Below are 24,834 nucleotides of genomic sequence, written 5' to 3' on the forward strand. Positions count from 1 at the left end.
TTTCCCCAAGGACCTTGGGCATCTAAAATGACATAGGGAAGAGGAACCTGCAGATGGCTGCAAAACAATCAAATCTCAGCTGTTAAATGAAAACTGATCCCAAAGTCCTGTCTGTTTTTCAATGCAAGCAATGCCACCAGCACAAATAAGCAGATATAACACCAAGCTTGAATCCAGAGAAGTCAGCACATCTTACATTTGCAAATACACATTAGCAGCCAAGAGTTTAGAATTTGAATATCCTTTTATTTACAAAATATAGATGTACGTGTCAGAACATAGCATAGCCACAAAGCTCTAAATTTGATGACATCCACACTGCCATGATACACTGATGGGAAAGGCCCTACTTTGTGGAAAGACAACACAGTTCCAAAGCTAATTGCACCAGACAGGGGTTTGAGCTGTGACAACAGCATTGAAGGGCTGAAAGCAATGTAGGGATACCATAGACTGACTAAAGTCAACTTGAGAACAGTTAAACAAACATGGTCTCATAACTGTCCAAAGGTAAGAGGAATCTGTTCTTTTTCTCCCCACACATCACTGTTGAGGTTCACAGTTACAGGTCCCATTTCTCCCAGATATACTTAAAAGGACGGATGAATTAAGTGAGTTACTAAGCATTCATCTGAAGCCATTTCACATGCAACTTGCACCACAGCTCAATGTGTTATACTGATATTCTTCCTTCAGCATTAACAGGAGTCACACATTCACTCAAGTGCAGCCAGGCAACAGGCCCAGTTAAATGTCCAGAAGAGAACTGCTCAAAAGCTGGGGAGAGAATGCATCCAGGGAAAAGGAACCTAACACAACTTCACACGTGCTCCTGAGCATTAACAAGGGTTTCAAAGGAACCATTAGGAACATTTACACATTTAATGTTATCTTTCTTCCACAAACATTTTCCATGGACATTTTTGCCAAGACAAAGATGCTTTCCAATACAGACCAGGTAGCCCACCAAAATATAACAAATTCAGCAGCTATCTGCTCTCTTTGAATAACACCCTCTCTCAAGAGAGCAGTGGTTAGACAAAAGAAAACCCGTCCTTCTTCAAAAATCCTCCAAGCCAGCTTCTGCCTGTCACACACCAACAACCACCATTCCTTTCTGAGCAACTTCAGTCAAGACCTGCCCCTAAGCCAGGAAATCAACATCTCAGGAACTGTTTTGCATGCAAGAAATCCAGCAGCAACAGCAATGAGAGCTCTGTCCTTGAACTGGATCTGAGCCACACCCCATGGCAGTCCACTGTGCTAACAAGAGAGTAAGGGATCCCACTCTCTCCTGCAGAAACTGTGCCGCATTAGCACCTGGAGTCTCAGCTGGACTGTTCCCAGTTTCAGCCACCTGCATCAAGAGGAGAAAGACAGGGTGACGTTACAGACAGACAAGAACAGGGGCACTGCATGCTGATATGCGTCCTTTACTTTTACTTAGTACACGTCCTTACCTCCCTAAAGCTGTGTTTCACAGATGAGCTAACTTTAGTAGCATTTCTTTTTCCTCATTTATATTGTCAGGATTGCTTCCCACCCCAGTGATTTTTCTTCTTCCTTCCCGATAGCACTAAGCTATTGCATCACTTGAATTTAAGTGCCAAAAACGCTCATATGGGTTAAGTGCCCATGCATTTGTACACAAGACTAAAAATAGATTTCACAGCCAGCAGTTGCTCCCTCTCCTCGAAAAGAAGAATACAGGAGCCCAAATTATAAAACTACAATGCACAATTTGCACCCGCACATTAACAGTACTCCTATGACATACAAATGGCTATCTGTAGCAAAACACTTAAGAACAGCTCCAGTGAAACCAGGTAAGGCCAGAGGGAGGCTGAAGTGCCTGGTGGTCTCTGAGGCCACAGTGAGAGTCACCCCAGGGCAGGTATGCGATCATGTCCAAGCCAGAGCACTAATTACAGTCCATCCATGCACAACACAGGGCTCCAACGGAGCCCGTGAGAATTTGGAGCACAGCCTCTGAGGACCCTTCCACAACACCTTGCCTCCTTCCACAACACCTTGCCTCCTTCCACTGCTCCCCCTTTATCCTCTCTAACTTCTACTCCCTCTGCAAGGTGCAGTTCTTCTGTCCAGCCTCAGTGAGGTGAGCAAGACAGGTGCTTATGAGAATAAAAACCCTCTCAAAGCAAAGCACTGCAGTTCTCACTTTCAGGAGAAATTAGAGAAACTAACACATGCAACAGACTACCTGGAAGATGCTCAGCTATTACAGCAACAAGAGATCAATACCTCAACAGAAGAAACCCAGCCTTTTCTATGACTTTTCTTTCAAAGCCACCTACAGAACCACATTTCTTTTCATGGGCAAGGTGAGAGTCTACAAAAAAAAATAATCACTTTTAACACTCACCTTAAAACAACCTAGAATATAGGATATAATTCTAAGTGAAAGTTCAGAGTGGTGGACTTCAAACTTCACACTTCAATCTTAAGACATCTACTACAGTCAGGACTTCTCCTAAGCCTCCTTTTCCCCCAGACCCCTACCTCATGCTTAGAGAGCACTGAGCTACCAACAGGTAAACTAATACATTTTAACAAAGTTAAACTGCATGACATAGTTATTAGAAGTTTTCCATGCTGTTAAACTTAACAGCCTCCCCCCAAATGCTTTTCTCCCTTTTGCAAGTCCATTTTCTGTGGTGCACTTAACAGTGCTATGCATGCAACCCATTCCTTCACCCCTCACATGCAGCCAGCCAGTTTCCCTTCTTAGTCACTCCATCAGCTTCCTTAACCTCCAAATCCATGAGGTGATTATTTCCCAACACCAGTGTCCAACACTTCAGCTCAGGCAAATCATTTACTTGCCCTGAAACGTGCCACAGCACATTTCAGAATCAGGGAAGAGTTGTGTGCTGCCCTCTGTAGAAAGCCTGTCCTAGCCAGGTATCCTTGACCCAGAGTGTGAGGCATAAAAAAATACTTCCAGTGCAACTCCCCACTAGCATGAGCATTCATCAATTGATCCATTTGAAAGAAACTAGAAGGCTAAGATGTAGAAATTAAAGCCTACCTTTTAGTGGCAGGTGTAATCCCATTCTCCTTCAGGTTAGTGCTCAACTCTGGGGAAGCTGGCTTCTGATGCATCGGATATCAAGGTCCCTGAGAGCTGTAAATTGGGTAGGAAGAGAAAGGAGAGGGTCAGTTCCAAGTGTAGTAATAGAGACATCAATCAGAAATTGCCTTCTGGGCACCACTGCAATGCCATCATGCAACAAGTCTGTTCTTTGATGAAATCAGACTTCAAAAATATATATTTTGTTCAACACAATCTGCCAAATCTCAGCTGGAAGCAACGTAGCCATACTGGCAATCTAGAGAATTACACAGCTCCCAAACAACATCTTGATGTTACCAAGGAGCTAATCTCTGCAAGATGCAAATCCTTTCCTTCTCTCCCTATGATGAGCTCCTATGCTTTCTCCCTCCCTACTGCACTCGCCCCCTTAACATCTGTCTAATGCAGCCAGGACAGTTCTGCTCAAAATTCCCAGTCCTCCTGGTCTCCCTTTCCGACTCTGGAAAAATCAGGTTTTCTTCCACCTTGATTCAACCTCCTGAAATAGCAACAACTGCTGCTGTTTGGCTTGTCATTGAATCTTGCATTTGGCTAGTCCCAGAGCGACAAACATAACCCTGGGTATCACCCAGGACCCTTCTCCTTTCCACCAGGAAGAGGCTTCAGGCCTTTCAACTGCTTTTCCACAGACAGTATGGGAGAACCCTAGGCAAGTCCCACTTCTGTTAAGAGGCAGGCTGGAAACTTGGGGGTCATGCTACTCAAACATAGTTTGAAGTCCTGAATCAAAAGGACAAGGAGTAGCACAAAATATCGTATTACTTTGTTACCTGCTGTGAAGCCAGACTTGGATTATGGAGGTCAATGGCAGCGAGGGAGGGAATACGGGACTCTGAAACTGTTTTGTTCTCCTTTTTGAGTAATCTGGGATTCCATGCTACAAAATGCAACCAATGCATATGATGTTAAAGAAGCAAATGCTGACTGCTGTAACACACACCACTTCCTGCCACTTCCTTAAGATCCAGGTTTTATTTAGAGGACATTAAAGCTCATACCTTCCACTCCTCTCAGTTCAGGGAGATGATTTAGTTCTGGCAAACGCACATCTGTCTTGGAGAATTCCCATTTTTTCTTATTTGCCTGAAGGATTGTTTTCTCGTTAGAAACCTGCAGTCAGGTGAATGATAAACATGACGTCACATACGTAGAGAAAAATGAAGTTACTGTTGAGCTTTAATCTTAAAATGTATAAACACAGCACTATACTACTTTAGCTGGAACTTGCACCAGAACGAGAGTGTAATAAAAGACTCTTAACGGGTTTAAAGGAATCCATTCTGATCAAATGTAATCTATGCATTAAAAACAACAGAAGTTTAAAAACAACAGGCATTTAAATAAGACTGCTTTCAAAGAGACAAAATATAGCTGGAGGATGGCTTACCTTAGTTCTCTTTAAAAAGGCAAACATTCCTACCAACATAGAAGAAATATTGTCTAGGCAGTGGGTGCAGTGCAGGGCTTTACACTTCTCTTGTTCTCATGAACAATTTTAATTGTATTTACGACCTGAGTAAATAGGGCCCTGCCCATATTAAATACAAACCCTGGATTCTGCTTCAATAGCACAGCACACATGGTCCACTTCTCCTGGCCTGGCAGGATGCTATGGATGTATTCCATGTCTCATAGGTATTGCATGCTGGGCAGCTCCCTTCATTTACAATTGCCCTCTGACAGAAAATATATTTCATGCAAGAAGACTATTACGAAAGGATCACAGATGACAACTATAGGTAAAAAGGAGCAAAGAACATTGTATTTCTAGTTGGGATTTATGGTGAAGGCTGCAACAGAAGGGATTCTTGACATTAGAGCAAATGCTTAAGCTAAAAATTTATTTTTGCTTTGCTAAGGGGGAAAGAAATACAACTTACCGATGTTAAGCTTACACTGTAATGGCCTGCTGGAGAATGTTTTCCTTGCTTTAGAAATGGGTTCAAGTATTTTTTACTCTTTTCCTCTACTCTGTAATCAAAAACACCCCAAATGCATCGTATTAACTTGGGTAACATAATGAATATAAAAACAGCAATGAACTTGAGACAGGCAAAAAAAACCCTGTCATTAAATACTGAGAGGAGGTCCACAAGTAGAATATCCTCCATGAGCCCAGTTAACAGAGAAGTTTGAGTCTCAAAGGATGGGCCATGAATCAAAGAAAGGCAACTACCAGAGCAGCCGGAAAATTGTTACCATCCAGGAGTGGTCTGCCAAACACAGAAACACAGACAGCCTTTGGCTGCATGGATACTCAGAGCTGCTTGAGGTGATGCCAGGCTTTCTGACCCCTATACAGCCCTGCACCCAAAAGCTGCTCCTAGCCACATCCTGTCCCAAACCCACATCATCACCCTGCATCCCTCTCAGTACATCACAATTCTCTGGCAACAGGAAAGATGAACACAGGCTCTTCTAGCTCAGCTCCCATACCTATAGTTATGGTTCCCAGGCACGGACCCCATCCCAGCATTCATCCTCATACTGGCCGTCGTGGCAGAAAGGTTCTGGATGATAGGAGGAATAGCTATGCCTGCATTCTTGGCATAGTCCAAGCTGCTGCTAGAATCTTTCAGGCTGGTTTGAGGGCCTATTTTAAATGGTTTGATTGCACTGTCATAGAGGGAGCTCAGGTTGGAGGGTCGCTCTGCCTTCCCTGCATCTGCTTTAGAGCACTTCACCTTGAATAGCTTTGCATCTCTGCTCTTTGGGTCAATGTCGAAATCCTGTTTGGAAAAATAAGCATCATGTTTTTCTTACTGTAATGTTTAAAAAGTAGCTTACGGCAGTGCATGCAGGAAGAGGGGAGAAAAAACAAACAAACAAAAAGCAAGAGCCTAAATCTGCATGATTCTGCGAGGATCTGATGGAGATGGAAATGTTTTAAGCAAAAGCTATTTTCATTAAATAGCAGGAGACTTGTCAGGGTTCTGGCACCTTCTGGGAATAAGTCACCTTACAATGGGGTAAGGAAGTGATGGAAGAAGAACAGCCATATCCCATGTCTCTTCCAAAGAAACGAAATGAGAACTGAGCCGTGTCACCTCGAGGTCACTCTGAAGCCTCTAGTCATAGATGATTCAAAGAAAAATATGCAACTTTGGGGACAGAGCTTTAACACAAGTAAACAGCAGCATACAATTGTGTTTCGCTCATTTAGCTGGCTTGCAGTTTCTAATTGATTCTCCCTCTAGCTCAGTATTTGCTGGTAACTACATCACAGTGTATTTAAATAGCCACCTGCAGATCATCAAGCCAAGCACCAGAACAACTTGTAGCAGCCACACAGTCAGTATCAAAGACACAGAATTTCTACACACAGCCTGCATGCTGTATTGCACTGAGCATCAGAGCTGTGGGGGCACAGGCCTAACATATTGCCTTGAACTGAGCAGCAAGGCCTTCAGCACTGTTTAGACTCACAGAGGCCTACAAAAGTCAGCTTCTCTGCCACATCATACTCATCTAGTCTCTTTTAAATAATAAAATGTAAAATTTTGCATATACTTTTGTTATGCGATTTAACTGCAGCACGTACTTACATAGAGATTTTAAGAGATAAAAAGATATAGTTACAGAAAAAGATTGACTAACCTGGATAGCAAGCATTTTTCTTTCTTCTCCTAAACAATCATCTTTGTCCTTTTTGCTGATTTTTGATTTTTTTTGTAATTGATGGTCTCTGGCATCTTTCTGAATCTTTAATTTAAGCTCCTGAGCAAATCTACGCTCCATATTATGAGGAAAAAAAAAATTAACAGCTTCCATTAATCAAAAATCAGTTGGTGTTCAGCCCAAGCTGTTGTTATAGCTTTTGAAGTAATCAAACAAACTATGCCTTTTTAAGTAAAGAAAAACCAACCAAATGGAACATATCCATTCAAAACCTTATGAGCACACACATTTCACATCACAGCAATAAAGGCAGTTATGCTCAAATCCGGTGTAGATGTAGACGCTGAATACAGCATAAGATTTTATGATCCAGTATGCTGTGACGCTGGGCACACACTGATGAATTCATGTCATGACCAGGTAATGTGGTAAATGTGTCACTGCAACGTGTTCCCTTTCTACTGTTCTCCCATTTCCAACTAGGCTAAAACTAAAACAAAACCAAAACATCCAGCAACTATCAGCCCTGCAAACCCAGCATGGCCTCTTCAAGCCCAATTGCTTAATTTTCTTCTCACATTGGCCTGTTATGAGCAAGAAACAAACTGTTTTACCTTTCAGCAAATCCATCCTTGATAAAGAAATCGCACTGCAAGAGTTCAGCACAGGATGGTCTCTTGTCTGGATCAATCTGCAAACACTTCTGGCAAATACATCAGAAATAAAACAAAAGTTTTAGTATTTCCAAATGAAGTTGAGAAGTAAGCTGCAAAACTCCCACTTCTAGGGCCTGTTACACTGAGATGAGACATCACAACTGACCTCCAATGAAAAAGTTTAATATTTGCTGGTTGCGTCCATTTTAACTACTAACACTTACTATGACTTTGTTGTCCAACACATTTGTGCTCCAGAATAGCATGAAAAAGCACAAGAATATTTGCTGGAAAAATTCTTCAGAATCAGTTATGAAGCTGTAGGCTTCCTAACTCCCACACAGAAACATAGACGCAAAAAGCAAGATCAAGGCATGTTCAGATCTGACCCCACACAGACCTATCCGCCTGCAGTGCTTCCATGAGTAGGTGGAGAGAGCTGGCAGAAAATACTGCATGAACACAGCTATGCTAGCCAGGGAGAAGTAAGTGGCTGTGTATCACCTCCGAAGTGTAAAGTTACATAGCAGAAGAGGGGTGAAGCTTGTTGACAGACCATTCACAGGTCAACTGATAGAGGTGTATGGGAGAAGCCTTGGACACACAAACCCTTCTTCACCTTTCAAATCTCTTCAACGGGACTCTGAAAATTTAATCAGCGGGGCATTGTATGCTATGAGTTGTCCTCAGCAGACTTGCTGAACCTCTTTTGGCTCTGGAGATTACTGGCTAATCTCCCCCATCACCCAGGATCACATCCTTGCAGTTGTCCAACTGCCAACCCAAGCAGTTCCTCATTGCACAGACACTTGAGAAAAAGCCAGTTTAACAGTGCCAACCCTTTCTGAAGGCTGCAGTCATGTCCCCAAGGAGAGAAACAAGTAAACAGAGAAACGTTCATACTAAACTACATGCAGAACCTCTCCAAGAAGTCAGGAAACTTCCAAAAGGATCAGTCAAATACCTTTGCTAGATCTAACATTGTGGCAGAAAGCTTGGGATATCGTCTGTCCAGAGGTTCGATGTCCTTCACTTCAGGCAGCCTCACGCCAGCAAAGAGGGGATTTTTATAGAACAGCTCTTGGTGTCTTGGAATTAAATTGCCTGGAATCACAATAACAAAGCAACCACATGGAAAAAATGTAGAACAGACCCGCTGAATATTCAAGAGGCTGACATACTAAGCCGGCACTGGAGTAAGGACTATATTCTGGGTCTTCATCCTTTCACATGTGCACTCTGAATTGATGCTGTACTTGCAAACTCCTGGTTCTCCCTTTGTAAAAGGTGCTAAGGATTCACGCTCTCAGAAACTGTTCAGCACACACCGTGGCATTTCTCCCCACACTCTCCACCCCCAATCAAAACTTATTTGACCCCTTAATTCATGGCCAGACACTTGGAGCCTGGCAGGGTGTTCTCACCCAGGCACTTGGTGATATGATAGAGCTGGTCAATGTCAGAGTCTCCGGGGAACAGGGGCTCTCCCGTAAGCATTTCTGTTACCAGACAGCCGATAGCCCATACGTCCACAGCCCTGGAAGAAAAACAGCCCAGCTCAGCACAGCTTCGAGCTAAGCCAGACCAGTGCCAGCAAGCCTTGAGCAGGTTATGAATCCCAATGGCAGCTCGGGCCTCACAAACTGCAAGACAGCTCCTTTCCAAGTTTACAAGTGCTCCTGTACATGGCAAGGATCCAGCTTTTGAAGCAGGCAGACACTGGCAGAAACCTGACAAATATAAAATCAGGTTCCAAAAACCAATGCTTTAAGAACTGTAATACAATGTAACACATTACTAGGATCTTGCCCTTTAGAGAGTGTAAAGGTAAGCAGCTCTTATTTCTGCAGGAATTTGCTCTTTGGGTACACTTACTGAAAATGAACTTTAGGTAACACAGGGACATATATAAGCCTGCACAGTTGTATAAACAGAACTGTGAATGGCACAGTGAGTTCTGACCTGGTTCTGCAGCACTGGGGCTCCCAGTAAGAAAAATCCCATTTATCCCGCCTCCTCTCTCCCGAAATGTCTGTCTAGGATTCAAAGGGCTTTTCCGCCTTCCTGCCAGGACTGCGATGCACAGGAGAGAAGTCTATCATAGCCTTCTCCAATACTAATTAGCATTAGCATCCAGACAACTGCTATAGACAACAGGAATGGCTCAGCGGTCTCTTGCTCTCCTCTTTTTTTGAGCTGGAAAAGCCTAGCTCTAGCAGTAATTAACTCCAGGGTGGCGGAAAGAAGAAATAGACTAAGCAACAATGCAGGGAATGCAGAACAGTATCCCTTTAACCTGTTTGTCAAGTAAGAGTCCCCTGCCTTCCTGAAAAATCTCTCCCTCCCAAATCCCATAACTCTTCAGCAGCCTCGCCTGCCAGTCTCTTACTTGCCATACTTGATATCTCCCACCAGCAGCTCTGGAGCTCTGTACCATCGGGTTGCCACATAGTCCGTATAAGCTTCCCCAGAAGCTCCTAATGTGCGGGCAAATCCAAAGTCACACAGTTTTACAACTCCAGACTGGGAGACTAAAATGTTCTCTGGCTTAATGTCCCGATGGATTATCTGCATAGAGAAAAGCAAGTTAGGAGGAATAATTCACTATTTCTACAGAGTAAACCAACTGGCTCACCAAAAATAGTAGTTTTCTCACATGCAGGTAGAAATTACACTTTTGCAGGCATGTGAAACACATGGAGTCTGTAAAATACAGCTATGTACACACAGACAGTAAACAACTGCAGACCTAAGAGCATGCGTGAACACAAAACCTCCAGGTTTTGCACACCAAGTGTTTACTTTGTGCATCTCCCTGCATATTTTCTGCATGTACATTTACCATAGGTATTTTACAGATACAGTTTATTATGCTTGAAAACCTGGCTTTTACCACAGGTTTAAAAGCTATATGGATATTATATATAAATAATATGCAGTTTATATATATACACATACAAGTATATGTATTAGACACACAAATGTGTGTGTATGTCAGCTGCAAGGTTCATGCTGAGCTCTCTCAAGGTCATGGGCATATCCTGCAGTTAAATATGAAGAGTATTTGAAGAATTCATAACACAGCAACAGTTGCCCAAATATAAAAAGAGAAATATATATATATTTACACAATCACGATTAAATTGGCAAACTTGTGTTAGAAATAAGTAGTGGATAACAAAAACTTAACAATACTGAAGAGAAAAAGCAAGCATGCATGCTTACATAGACATTGTGACAAGCAAAATTTTGGAAGAGAGAAACAATCTCTCACTGCAAGATAAAGGTGAGCTTCCAGTGAGGTGACACCAATTTCTGATCTGCATGGATTTCTGGACCCTCCCTCGCTCACAAATCAGTCAGGGACAAACTACTGGATTAGCTGATCTCACGCTCTGACATTTTATGTGAAATATAGTCAGGCCTTCTGCCCTACTTCCGCATTCCTTTTCAGGCAAAGCTTGATTTTGCTAAGTTCTAATAAATATCACCAATACACATCTCTGCATCTATTCACTCAAGGTTTTCATAACTACAGACTTAAATCCTCATGCACACTTACATTGTGACTGTGACAAAATGCTATTCCTCTTATAATCTGAAATAAGTATTTCCGAACTCTGCTGTGGTCTAGTCCATTCGGAAATGCCTCAAGGTCATCAAGCACTGTGTGATCCACAAATTCAAACACCAGATACCACCGTCTCTTCTTTTTACACACTTCCAGCAGGTTCACGAGATTCTCATGCCTGAGTTGCTGTTACAAAACAGGAAATATTTTGTGAGAGCATGACAGGATTTAACAGGATAAACTAAGAGATGATATACTAAGACCAAACACTTTCATCTGCACCACAGTTGGTGCATTTCCCTGGACTGCTCTTCTTGACATGGCACCCCATTCATTTATACTTAAAATCAGCTCACTGACTTTTTGGGTTAGGTTTTCTTTTGCCAAGGCATTTTTACTATAGCCTGGAGGATTACCACCACCCCAAATATGCAGGTAGCTATCTATTTGTGTAACCTAAAACTAAACAAAATACCAACTGAGAGCATTTCTTGTGGTCTTAACAGGGATGCTCAAAATGCTCTGTTCTGTTCTGGGAAACATCTCATGCGTTCTGCTCCTCACAACACTCTCTGCATGGAAGAGGTGTCACTGACTCATGCCCACATCTTGACAAAGGCTCAGAGTAAGTTTATGTTCCATACGAGAGAAATCGTGAGGAAGCTAAAAATGACTACCCCTGGGGTTAACATGTGAGAAGGAGCAGCACCTAACAGCATCTTCCACAAAGAGCTGCCATGGCAAAGAAGTCAGAGGTCCTGACTTAACCAGAAGGACAAAGCAGGACAGGTTGCACTGGGAAGTACAGTATGCTGCCAGGCAAGTCTCTGACCACTGTGAGAACAGAATGGCGCATTTAACCAGGACCATCTAGACTCCTGGCTAGATCCACTGTTTCACTTACAAACAGCCCAAGCACCATTAAACACACCTTCTTCCCATAACACTGGGTTTTATCTGAGACTCAAGCTTCTGGAGCAGATATGCTCGTAAAGATGACCAAGTGGCTACATGACCGTGCTTGTCCCCTCAGAGCAGGGCTTGAGCAGCACTGTCAGTTACCCGTTCCAGAGAGCATACCATTCAACTCATCAAAAGAACCGCTGAAGATAGCTGCCACTGGTTTGCTTTAAAAAACCTTGTTGTCTCTTTCCCAACACCCCAAAGCAGATTCATCTCTTTTCTCTCACGTTTCCAAGAGGTTTTAGTCATCTCTTTCATTCCTTTCTCTAGGGCCTCTTTGCAAAAATCTTAGATCCCCATTTAAAACAAAACCAAAATAACTGTAATACCTGTGTTGTACCAAGCTGCCAGTTCATCACCAACTATTTAATGCCCACATCTTCATTCGTCCAAGAAGGCTCTTAGAAGACTTTCCTCTGAAGCTCCTACAACACCCAAAGCATTTCTGTGGGCCCTGCCAGCTTGTGTTTATAATAACTAACCTGGGCCAGAACACAAGTATATTGAATGGATAAAAGGAAAGGTCAGCATTCCTGCCCAGAAGACTCCCTTAACAATTCAACAGCTTCCATTAAACTTCAACCAGTGCATTCAAAGTGAAAAGTGACAAGCCAAGGATTTAGAGTTTTTTTCCTTATGCACAAGAATAAATTAGGAGGATCTCAAGAAAAAGAGTGAGTGTGTCTTAAATGAAAACAAAGCAGCTGTATTTCCTGGTTAGTTTGCCATCACATTCTAACCAGATCAGATGACATCTCCAGCCTATTACACTGGTTTACAACAGACAACTTCAACAAAACAAACCCCACTACAATGAGGAGCTAGTTATTAGCTTGGAGCCAGGCAGGGAAATAGCACTGGAGGCTGCCCAAAGGCAGCACCATAGCTTGGGGATGGAAGATGACTATTTCAGAGCACAGCATGACCAAGAAAGATGCAGAAAGACCACAGGGCACAGGGACTTGGAGGAGAAATGCTCTCCCATCCTGTAAGTTGCCCAAGCCACTCTGCAGTGCAGACCTGGCAGTCAGCAGAACCAAAGATCCAGACATCTCACATGAGCAAGGCTGAAAAATTAAGATTTTTAAAAAGACAACCAATCAGAAATGCACAGCAGGGCGTACAAATTTTGTTAACTCAGTAGTCTCACTGCAGCCCTTGAATTTGCTGGCTTGTTACCTATTCATACCTCATGGCCCCGGGTCTCTGGGAAAGCTTCCAGCTGCACAGGAAACATATCTGTGCTCACCTACAGGGGAGGGGTAAACATGGGGGAGGGCCTCCAGGTGCAAGAGCTGCACACTCTGAAGAAACACAGTTCTGACATACTGAGCTGTAGCTACCCAGGCTCTGCCTTCCCTGGCCAGCGTTACCAGACATTCAAGCGTGTCCCAACACCAAGGCTTGGACTGAAGCCACCATAACAGCAACTTCCACCTTGGAACCACCCACCACATTGCTGTCCCCAGCACTGGAGGTGCAGCAGGACACTGCCAGCTTCAGTAGGAGCAAGCAGCAGCTGCGATGCCGAGAGATGGTAAGCATTTCTCATCCAAAACAGCAATAAAACATAGGCTGGGGGGAGCAACTTGATAACGAGAGAAGAGGGAGTGACAGCAGCTCCCTACTTGGGGCTCAGTAACAACCAGCTCCACTAACGCCCTTGTGGCTGCAGTCATGTCACAGGCAGGGAGGTGGCTGTGCTAGGCAGAACTGCTACAGAGGTGGTCGGCAGGCAGCTGGTAAAGATTCTGCCTAACTCTTCACATTGGGCTCCAGAATCAAAGTCAAACAAACTGGGACAACTCACTCCTCTTGTTCAGCTCTTTCCTCAAGCTCTTTTCTCAGCAAAAGTTTCTTCCCAACCAAGAGACCCGAGAGATTTTGATGTTTTCAGCTAACATTACATTTCTGCTCAAACTCCAGACCAGCGACAAGAGATCAGGTTCTATTCACAGGGTGCACGCATGTGAGGAAACGTCAAGAAGATTAAATCTCTAGACATTTAGTTTCACTGTGAGAGGCCACATTTACTGAGCTATAAATGGAAATGTTCCCCTTGTCAAGGTCCCATTTACCTAGGAACACAAGTTAATTTGCAACATACCTTGCAGGTGCTATGTGCTTTGACTCAGTAACTAAGCAAGGCTTGCCAACAGGCCAGCTACAATCTGCACTCCCACAGACTTGCTTTAACTCAGTTCAAGGCGACAGCGCTTTCATCAGCTGGCTGGATCTCAAGCACCAGCAGGTATATTTCTGTTCAAACCTAAGTGGCCATAACTCCTGCAGGGATGGCAGAGATCACTTTTTTTTCCCCTTCACGGCACAGGGACTCAAGTCTGCCAGACTTCTGAGGAGATGCTTGTTCAAGCCAAGTGGAGACAAGGGAGGCTGGCACACACTCCCACCTCCAGAACACCCAACACCAAAGGAGAAGGCTAGATGTTCACCAGTTATCTAAAACTTCCTTTTGTTTCTTCTCCAGGCACATCACCCATGTCCCAACTCTTAAAACTACCAAGTGCACCCACACACAGGGGCACACACTCCTCCAGTTTTTTCCAATGCCTGTGGAACAGGCCGAGGTTTCTAGCAGCTCTGCTGGGAGCAAGGCAACACTCTCCACAGCAGCCCCTGGAGCTGGCAGGGAAGAAGCACAATGCTGCCGCAGCTACTGCTGCTGTTAGAGGTTATGGTAGAGACTGTGGGGACTGAAGGTGGTCAAAGAAGCAAGCAGAACAATACAGAGATGTCCCAGCTCACAAGCCCACACTGCATCCCTGTTCTACTGGCCACGAAGAAAGGCAGCAGAAAAACCTGGCAAGGAAGCAGACTAAGATCTGGCAAAAGCTTCCACACAAAAAGCAAAGCCAAGAGAGGAAGCAAGAGGAAGGAGACATAACAAAATATGGAACAGCACACACACACACACAAAACATTTTAGCTAAAGCTCCTGGATAGCTTTCCACAGAGATGATCTAGAGACAAGGAAAAAAATTACCTTTAATAAGCTAGGTCCCACAATGAGGCTACAGAGCTTCCCACCACAAGACACTGCTGAGAAGGAGCCCGCACAGGCTGAAGTACAACTGCACAGCTAGGTGAGTATAAAAAGCATCCACAGCTGATACCAGATGAGCCACACACTCAAACAGCAAGGGACATAATGCCAGCTGGCTTCAGCCTCCAGCCTCGGAGCTAACCAGTCACTGAGAAGATTCAGGGAATTTGATACCTGCTCTCCTCCAGCCTCTTCAAGGCAGGACAAGGCTGCCAGGAAAGGGCCATAAAACCCCCTTTCCTAGAAGCACATTTCCACAGCAAAGGAGACCCTGCCTGACTAAGCAACCCCCCCCCCCCCCGCAATCCAGATTGCCATTCACCTGCAGATATGAGAAGCTCAGCGTTTGTCTCTCCTACCTACAGGAACTTGTTTGCAGCCAATTCACAGCAGTAAGGTCCTGCCCCTTGGGTACTTAACACAAAGGGACACCCTCAATTACCACCTAGGGGGAACAGAGCCCTTGGAGCTCGCTTCCTTTGGCTTTTCTTGCTGATACAGGCCACACACAGTCATGCTTCTAATCAAGTCAGGGCCAGACTGGCACAGCCAGCATAACACCCAGCCAAAGGGAAACCCAGGGATGCAACTCAAGGGCCAAACAAATCCACCATGGCATGGCTGCTTGTGGAAATACAAACAGCACTCGATCAAGTCTCTTTTGTTCTGTTCTTTTCTTTCTCATTTATACCATTTAAGGGGATGACAAGTAGTCAGAACTAACTGGGTTCCCCTTCCAGAAGGGCTTTCTCAACCGACCCAACATCTGAAAATTACACCTAGCCTATAACTTCACTGGGCAAACACGACTCCTTAACAGACTCTGAAGGCAGCCTCAGGAAGCAATTTCCACCCAAGCTCCCAAACCCTTCTACTCTCCACAGGTAGAATGGACCCATACCCACCAGTTTTGACTGCAAGGCAAGGCAAATTCAGACTACAGATTTAATATTCTGCTTTAAGAAGCTATTTACCTTCAAGAAGACACTTAAACGCATTGCTAGAATTCAAAACATGCACTTCAGAGGTGTCCTGAGCATGGCTGAAGCTGGACATGACCAAATAGCAGGACAGAGCTGCTTTCCTTCACTAGGAGGGCCCACACAGCCCCACTTACCTTCAGCAGCTTGATTTCCCGCAGGGCCATCTTTTTCACCATTGCATCATCCTCACTTTCCAGGAATTTCTTGACTGCGACAATCTGCCCACTGTCTTTGTTTCTGCATTTGGTCACCACCCCGTAGCTGCCTTCCCCCACGAGACCAAGAGCCTGGTACTTCTCCATGGCTGGGGTTTCCCCTCTGCGGGAGGCCAAGGAGCAGGGATTAGCACAGTCCGCAGCACAGGAAAGAGGCTCTGATGCCCTGGGGGCAGCTCGGCCCTCTGCCCGCCCGAGGCCTCACAGGTCGTCCGCCGCCTCCCGCCCTTCGCCCCCCCCCCCAACCGGTGTTGGAAGGCGGCGGGCCCGGCCAAGCGTTACCCGTAACCGGGGCCAACGGCAGCCGCCGCTCCCGCTTCGCCGTAACGGCTGCCACGGCCGCCCGCCGTAACGCTCTACAGCCGCCGCGCGCCCCGCAGCCGCTTCACAGGAAGGCCCAACGGCCGCCGCGCGCCGCTCCCCCCCACCCCAGCCGTAACGGCCGCCGCGCGCCCCGCAGCCGCTTCACAGGAAGGCCCAACGGCCGCCGCGCGCCGCTCCCCCCCACCCCAGCCGTAACGGCCGCCGCACGCGCCACAGCAGCCTCACCGTAACGCTCAACAGCAGCGCCCGCACCTGCCTCACGGTAAAGCTAAACAGCCGCCGCACGCCGCAGCTGCTTCACCGTAACGGCTACCGCCGCACACCCCGCCCCGCGATGACGACCGCCGTGCGCCGCAAGTACCTGCTGTAAGGGCTGCCGCGCGTCCGTCACCTGCCTTACCGTAACGGCACTGCGCCCCCCGGGCGGCGCTTCAGAGCCGCAGCCCGGGCTGGAAGGGGCGGGGGAGGGACATTCCCGTCCTGACGCCTGGCTCTGTTGAGCCGCCCCGGGTGCGGAGCCCCCCGCCGCGTTACTCGTGCCGGCGGCTACCAGGAGACGTTCTGGCAGCGGGGGTGTGCGGCGTGAGGCGCCGTGGGGGGGGGGCTGGGGAGGCTCGTGGGGGGGGGGCTGGGGAGGCTCGTGGGGAGGGGGGTGGTCGGCTGCGGGAGGCTCGTTTTCCCCGAGAAATGAGGCTACCAGGCACGCTTCTGGCGGGGCGGGGGATTGCTGTGAAAACTGCATAGTTGAGGCAGCGAGTCTGGGTTTTCCTTCCAGGCTTGTTCAATATCAGAAAGGGAACGTCTTGCAAACATTCCTAAGGCAGTTTGGTGTCTTGCAATTGCCTGTGATTGCAAGCAGGTGTGAATTGTGAGGTGTCCTGGGACTTGCTCTGAACAAAGCTTTTGTGGGGGACATAGCAGCAGTAGGAAAAACAGGAAAACACAGCCAAAATGTCTTTGAAGGTGAGGGTTTTCCGAGTCCTACAGAGGAAGGTTATAGTCTGTCTATAGTTACTCCTTGCTCTAATTTGTAAGGGAGTGAAATGTGCTAAACATAAATGAATAGAGGAAGAACCAGACTTGGTGTGTTTGCTCTGCAGCTCCATAGGGGATGGGGCTGAGCGTGTCCCTGCAGAGCACAGCACTGGGAGCAGGTTGTGGAGCTGAGGAAGAGACTGGAGGCCGGTCTCATCCCTGCTGCTGCCTGGGCTGTCCGTGGTGCTGCTCTCGCCTGGCTGCCCTGGTCCTCCCTCTGTGCCGTGGCCATGGAGGTGAGGAGTTCCCTGGCACAGGACTTCTCTCTCTCCCAAGGTGTTACAGCACCCGGCACAAAGGGGCCCTGGATTTAACTAACAGCCTCTTCAAGCAAAGGGAGGCAATGTTAATCTGCTCTTCTTTTTTTACTTTCCAGCTGGCTTTTTAAGGTCTTCAAATCCTCGAGGAGGGCTTAGGCACAGTAATTCATCTCTCAGGATGTCGGATCACTGGCATAAAGGGGTTCAGACTCATCGGGGGTGCTATGAACAGGGGCCATGTCAAAGTGAGAATAAACCCTTGTGCTCAGTCTGGGCAGCTGATGGGTAGGGCTTGACTAGTTTCCTACCAATGGGAGTGGAAAGATACCTGCTGAGTTTGAAGGAAACCCAACTTGGCTTTTGTGGCTCGTCTTCTCAGAAAAGGAAAATAATTCCTGATGGTGTTTCTGCAGTCTCTTGTAGCTGAACTGAAGAGCAGCTCGAAGGAGAAGCTCTTGATTCAGAGCCCCAACCTTCTTTGTACCATCGTCTGATCTGCTTTACATGGGAGAAGCTACTTTGTGACGTAGCAATACTCCGAGTTCATCAGGTTGTACCTCGAGACAGTTTCTCTTGTGTTCTCTTTTCTGTTCATCTTTCCCTTTCTCGAGCTGCTTTCTTTTCATGTTCTTATCAAATTTTTAGCAGACAGATGTGCACAGCAGTATGAAGAGGGCTGCCTCGCAGAAAATGAGTTCTGGAACTGCTGTTCATCTTAGTCACTATTTATTTTATTTTTATACCTCTTATACCCTCTTATTTGATTTATGGAAGGAGAATATATAAAGCATGTTTGAACATCTTACACTTGCTTGGAGAACCCTTCCCTCAGCCAACAATGTCAATGGTGAGGACCAGGACTAGGATGTCAGAGGTGAGCCACTCAGTGGGCGAAACACGACCCGTTGCCCATGCAGTGAATTAGGAGCGGGAAGTCATGCCAGCTCTTCTCGCAGTGACTGTTGCATTTTTAAGTGCTTATTGATGTTTCTCCTGTTAATGGCAGCAGGATTTTCAGGAGCACAAAGAAGAGCCTGCTCTCCAGCAGGCCACTGGAGTGCTCTGTGACCTTGCCTTCTTAAGGGTCCTATTTTGCCCGCGAGCAGCTGAGGTTGCTGTTTCCTTCAGAGGGAGCTCAGCCCGGGAGTCAAGGTGCAATTCAGTTGTGAGCTGCCTCGTGAACGTGTCTGGGGAGAACTCCCATCCTGTCCCAGGCAGCCTTTGTGGCAGTGGAGGGGGAGGATACATTCCCTTTGCACAAGTGCCACGAAATGTCCCAATTCTTCACCCACCTGCGAGGCAGCTTAAAGAGGGTGCAAGGTGATGGTATTTGGCCTGTTCAGAAGGTGTGCGAGTATTGGCGGCGGCGGTGGTGGTGCAGTCTGGCTGGTCCTTGTGGGCTTAGCGTCTGCCCTCGATCTACTGCCTTGTCTTCTGCTGCTTTTCCTGATTGGTGCCTGGGTCCTTGAGCTCTGTGCAAGAGAGAAATGGGGCAGCTTCTTGCAGTGAGTGCTGGGACACTTCGTCCGTGGCCTGGTAAGCTCCTACGGAGGCACCTGCTCACCCAGAGGGGCCTCCCCTTTGTCTCTGCCTTCTTCACGCCACTCTGCAAGCGCTTGTGGCCTCCGCAGCCAGAGTTCCTGGCACTGCAGTCTGAAGGCTACCTGCACATCACCTTGGTGCAGTAAAATTGCTTTTGTTTTTTGTCCCTGGCAAGCGAATGACCAGGGATGACTGCTCAGTGCTGTTCAAACTCTGTGAGGTTTCCTCTTGCCAGGTTCATGCAGTCTGCTCCTGCGCAAGCTGGAGGATCCTTTCTTCCTGGGGACAGGAGGGAGCCCTGAGCAGGTGGTTCTCAGGCTTGTTCTTTGGCCTGTGTCAAACAAACCCTTCTTATAGGCAAGTATATATTCAGGTACCCTGGCATAAAGTGTGTAGTATCTTTCTTTTTTTACGCCAGTGCATAAAAAGAAAGGGGGTTTTGTGGGTTGGACTGGCTTGGAGATGTTTGGTGGCAGATGGCACGTTTCTCCTGGAGGTCTCTGATTCCCCTCCAGGCCAGGAGGTTGTTGCTCTCAGGTAGCTGACAGTGTGTGCAGAAGAGTCTCAGTGTGAGGAGGGATGCTGCACAGGAACCTAGAGAAGTAGGCAAAAGAAGCTAGTAGCCAAAGAGAACCATCCCTGGAGCTCCGTGCTTGGGGGACAGCAGAGGTGTGGGTCAGTTTGCCACCAGCGCTGTGGCGGGGAAACTCTCCAGCCCCTCCATGCTGGGCTGGGCTGCTCTTGGCAGCGTTGTGTCCTGGGGACAGGAACCAGGGCAGTGGCTGCAGGGCTGTTGCCAGTGGTTTGCCTGCTCTGTCTGTGGTCTTCAAGCAAGCAGGGGAAGGAAGAGGGAAGCTGGAAGATGTCAATAAATTAGGAACGTGCATTACCACTTACCTGAAAACACGGCCTCTTCAGTGTTTGTATCTCTTCATTTTTCTTTCTTGGTACCCCTACTGCGTGCCAAGGCCCCCGTCATTGCTGGGAAGGGTGAGTGCCCAAAGTGTGCAAGACTCTCGGCCTTGTGTGCGAAGAAGGCCTGAGCTTTACTGGAAGCGTTTGCCTGAGAAGGTGCTGCTGAGCTTTCAAGCTTGAACTGGAGAGTCCGGCTCCTGGTTTGTCTCCTTTGTGACCGGGCTGGCTGGACTTGGAGCAGGTGACGGTGCTGTGAGCCTTCAGGAACACAATGGCAAAATACTGATGGCCTTCAGGGAGGCCAGAAATTCTCCCTGGGCCTTTGTTGACCCGACCGTTGTGCCTTTCAGTAGAGCTCTGTGCCTGCTTCCAGCTGGGTCTCCTTACTTGCCCAGGGCGCAAGAAGGCATGGGAGGTTTTAAGGGTCCTGCGAGTCATGTGAATCATGAGCGCACAGTCCTTGGGAGGGTAGGGCGTGTTTTGTGAAATAGCTCAGTACTACCGGGGTCTGCTCTGCAGTTTTGCCCTGAATCAATAAGCTACTAATGGCAAAATGGTTTAATATTTGTCTCTACCATGTGTAGAAAAATGTCACGTGCCTAGGCTCTCCTGTTTTTAAAACCCACACGTTTTGCTGTGACACCTGTACCATTTCCCCTACAGTGCACACAGCCCATGAGTAATTTTCTTGGAATTGCAGACAACCACTGCTTCTCACTGGCTAGGTGATGCCCCTGCAAGCTGTATTTTGCTCTGTAACACTCCTTGGCCTTGTGAGGGACTCTGGGGGGCAAAAGGAAATGGCTGAGCAATTAGCTTTCTGGCAGCGCTTTTGTTGCTGCCTCCTGTCCCCCAGCAGGTTTTCTCAGGGATTTGTTGCCACAGGTGGGAAAGCAGCCTGCAGTGCCTGCTGGGGACCTGGGCCTGGGGGCTTTATTTCCCTTGGTGCTCTGGAGTGACGTGCCCAGCCATGGACGGGGCATATGTGACTGCTGTGTGACGGATTGTGAGTGACGGCAGCTCATTGCTGGGCCTTCCAGCCCCACTGCGGGTCGTGGGAGCTTTTCTGTGCCGAGAGGGAACCGGGGAATTGCTGGAGGTGAGCGTCCTTGGTGGGTGGTTTGGGGGGAGCTGGGGCAGGCTGAGTGTGTCTGTTTCCATTCCTGGCAGCGATGGAGCCTCCCGGTGCTGCAGAGGGGCTGGGAAAGTCTGCCTGTGTGCTGCTGGCACCAATAAAGTGTGCGGCAGGTCGTTCTCCTTTGCGCATCGCAGCCCTGCCAAGGCAGGAACATAACAGCACGGATGTGGGGTGGGAGAGCTGTTCATCTGTTGCCATGTGCTGCTGACGTGGGGCGTAGCTGGGTTTGGTCTGGGATCCTTCACTTGTGGTACTGGTACGTGCCCGGAGGAGAGCGTGGATGCAGATGGTGGGGATAATTTTGCAGAGTTAGCATTTGGGTTTGATGTTTTGCAGTTGCACGTAAAGGATCATATTCAGTGAAGAAGTGCCATCGGGCCTCGCCTGGCAGCTCATGCCTGGAGTGGCAGCAGTACAGTGCATCTGCATCACTATGAGTGCTGCTTACATCCCCCCCAGGACACCCGGAGAAACTTCCTGCTGTCCAAAATCACTGTTTGGAGGACCTTGTTTGCCTTGGTGTCGTGTACTGTTCAGGGTGCTTCCCGGTTGTGGGCACAAGGTGGGGGTGCCGTCCCGACCCCAGGCAGGGACAGATGCACAAATACAAGGCACACAAGGATCGTTAGAAGATCAAACAGCAGCTGTTGGAGAAATGGCTGCTCCAGCCAGTCTGTGTCCCTGCAGGGGTTCCCCAGTGTTATCCCCATCGAGGCAATAAGAAGACGGGAGAGTCTCTGGCACCGCTGAGCGTCAGTCCATGGCGAGGAACCCGGGGAGGGGCAACTAATAAGTTTTTATGCAACAGGCGCATGCACAATAAGCAGAATTACGTTATGCTCGTGAAACGGTTGTGTGACATTATAGCCACTAAAGCATGCCAAGCTAGGGGTTGTAACAGATAAGATGTGCAGGACAGTTTATACTGTTTCTCTTTCCTCCTGGGACAGTCTGGCTAGTTCCCATCGCCTAGCTCCTCAACGCTCTTCCGCATTACTCCATACACCGGTGTTTGCGTGCGTGGAGTTGTAGGGGAAGTTTTCCTGGGGTAGAACTGGCTGGTGAGGTGAGGCGGGGAGCTGGCTTACATGGAAGGGGCGGTTTGAAAGATGATGCTTCTTGGCTGACAGACCTTCCAGTAAGGAAGGCCAAGTCCAGCCGAGCAATCTCCAGGCAGCTCTGCTCTTTGGGCTCTGCCATAAAACTAGCCATAAAACCCTGGTCTAGTCTGCTGGAACAGCTTCTGATAACCTAGCATCTTCTCTGGAAAGGAAATCGTTTTTATAGTTGTGAAGTTTGAATGAAAATAACAACTGAAAACAGAGGCCCAATCCAAGCTGTATTCAGAGGTGTGATACTTATCCTCTTTTACTAACGATTCCTATTCCTTGTTCCCCTTGGAACTTCACCCAGAATGATTTAAAATAATGGAAGGGTTTAATGGCCCAGAACATTTTAAAAGCAGAGGCGAAGATTTAGGAATTGGTTACAGAAGCAACAGGTCTCTTTCAGACAAGCAGCGAGAAATTGTCAGCGTTGTAGCTCTTGAGACAATTCTGTTTTTCCTCTTTCTAATTCTGCGCTGCAGTTACACGTGTTAGCAATCACCAAAACAAGACACCCCTCAGAGAGGGACAGACAGATAGGACCTGCTGTCTGAACATGACTTCCACCTGCTGTACTTAAATGAGACTCTCAGTTTAACGCGTGCATCAAGCGTGCAATGCGATTAGCTTCCTGTAGACTCCTTTCTCAAGGAGTTGGGCTTGTAGCAGAGGGAGGATGCCAGCAAAAGAGGAGGACCCAAACCTGTGGAAGCAAGGATGCCTGTTGTGCCAGAAGCGGCCTCTTGCTCAGCTCCAGAGGCTCTCGCTCACCACTTGAAACGTGGCCGCGGGACCTTGTTCGACAGCGGTGGGAGGCTGATGCTGGATGACTCCTTGGTCTGTGAGCGATGAACAGCAGTGCACGATTGCAAACCTCTGCTCATGACTGAGCTCCCTCATTGCCCACAGCTGTTGGAGCCAGGCAGGGCAGACGATGCTGAATTCTCCGTGTGCATCTCTACCACGCTCCTCTACTTCATGCTTTGCCACTTCCCTAGCTATGTCCCTGGGAGCCAAACCCCTCCCTCAGGAGCAGGGCAGCTCAGGCAGAGCGGCTTTGTGCCACTCGCTGCATTTGCACCAAGGAAATGATGCTGCAGCCTTGGGTCAGGCTCGGTGCTGTTGCTCGGGGCTCAGTGCAGGAGCTCGACCTGCTGGTTCCCAGGCTGGGCCATTTCCCTGGTTTTGCTGCTCCCCTCCCTGCCTTGGGAGAGACTTTGTGCGGGGCCAGTCTGGGCATTAGTGCTGGTGTCTGAGCAGGGCAAAACGCTGCAGGGAAAGAAATCCCCTCTGCAAGGGAGGACGAGGGCGCCTGTGTGGCGTCGTTCAGCCCTGCTGGGAGGAGACTTGGGGTGCTTTCTGCAGCAGCTGAGCACTGCTCCCGCTGGACTCAGCCTCAGGGCCCCAGAAGAACGGCCTGCCTTGGCGATGGATGCAAAACTCGTCACAGCCCTGCGGAGGGCTGCGATGTCTCCCTGGCTCCCTGTCCCCCACTGCAGAGCTTTGCCTGCTCCCAGGGGGAAGAGGGAGCCAAAATCCTCTGCTGGCTCACAGGTCTCTGGGCACCGGCAGCTGCACCCTCTGCCTGGGGCTGCTGCACTGCAGTGGGGAGTTGGGGGAACCTTCCTGCCCCATGGGAAGGGACTCAGCACAGAGCCTGCTGAGAGCCGCTCTCCAGGCAGGCAGCTCCCAAAGCGTTTCAGTGGGGGACATGGTCACGGCTCAACAGGGGCTGCGTGCTAGTGATTAAACCGAGGTGCCGGCCCTTTTCTCCCCTTGCGCTGCACCGCAGCCAGGAGAGAGGGGAGCCGCTGCTCTGCTGAAGGAGGCCCTGAAAGAGCCCAGGTCTGCCCTGTCTGCTGTCACGCAGCCGGGGTGCTGCAGCTCCCCGAGCTCTGAGCGCAGCAGTGTCCTGGGCTCCCGCACGTGTCTGGCGGCTGGACCGTGCTGGTCTGCGCCATCTCCCTGGTGTGGAAGGGTGGCTCTGTGTCAGCCAGGGAGAGCAGCTGGGACTTGCTGCCCCCGCACACAGTTTTGGGGCTTCAGTATCCCACCTCACTAGTGAATAAGTAAATAAAAAAGGAAGAACAATGTGTGGTTGCTTAATATTCCAGGCGAGTTTGCTTGCTTTGCTGTCTGAAGAAGAGGGCAAACCATACACTCTGGCAGCTGCACACCTGGTGCTCGGTAATTTGGGTTGTGCCCTATTAAGGCTGCCCCCAGAGATGGTTGGGACGTTCGTCCTGCCTCAACTTCCGTGCCCAGGGTGCCAGGGCTGGCAGATGGGCCAGGAGACCTGTAGAAGAAAAATGCCTTTCTGCTGCTGGGA

At 48.1% G+C, this 24,834-nt stretch overlaps 1 protein-coding gene across 8 annotated transcripts; it reads right to left on the reverse strand.

Moving 5' to 3' along the window:
• Positions 1-225: 225 nt before the first annotated feature.
• On the reverse strand, positions 226-17,048 carry CDKL2 (cyclin dependent kinase like 2). 8 transcript variants are annotated; one of them, XR_010388804.1, is made up of 15 exons: positions 16,735-16,846; positions 16,105-16,288; positions 10,952-11,146; positions 9,779-9,957; positions 8,814-8,926; positions 8,354-8,493; positions 7,348-7,436; positions 6,713-6,842; positions 5,552-5,844; positions 4,996-5,086; positions 4,114-4,225; positions 3,886-3,992; positions 3,050-3,145; positions 2,263-2,350; positions 226-1,357 (listed from the first exon to the last, which is right to left on the reverse strand). XR_010388804.1 is itself a non-coding variant. In XM_026120263.2 (14 exons), exons 2-13 carry the CDS (start codon positions 16,270-16,272, stop codon positions 3,086-3,088), a joined length of 1,677 nt encoding a protein of 558 aa, XP_025976048.1. In that variant the 5' UTR covers positions 16,273-16,288; positions 16,871-17,048; the 3' UTR covers positions 226-1,357; positions 3,050-3,085. The 8 variants fall into 8 exon arrangements, 6 of the variants coding, with proteins under 6 accessions (XP_025976048.1, XP_064366344.1, XP_025976047.1 ...); XR_010388805.1 differs by lacking the exon at positions 3,886-3,992; XM_026120263.2 differs by lacking the exons at positions 2,263-2,350; positions 16,735-16,846 and adding an exon at positions 16,871-17,048.
• Positions 17,049-24,834: the final 7,786 nt, after the last annotated feature.

This window comes from Dromaius novaehollandiae, chromosome 4 (genome assembly GCF_036370855.1).
Source record: "Dromaius novaehollandiae isolate bDroNov1 chromosome 4, bDroNov1.hap1, whole genome shotgun sequence".
NCBI classification, from domain to species: domain Eukaryota; kingdom Metazoa; phylum Chordata; class Aves; order Casuariiformes; family Dromaiidae; genus Dromaius; species Dromaius novaehollandiae.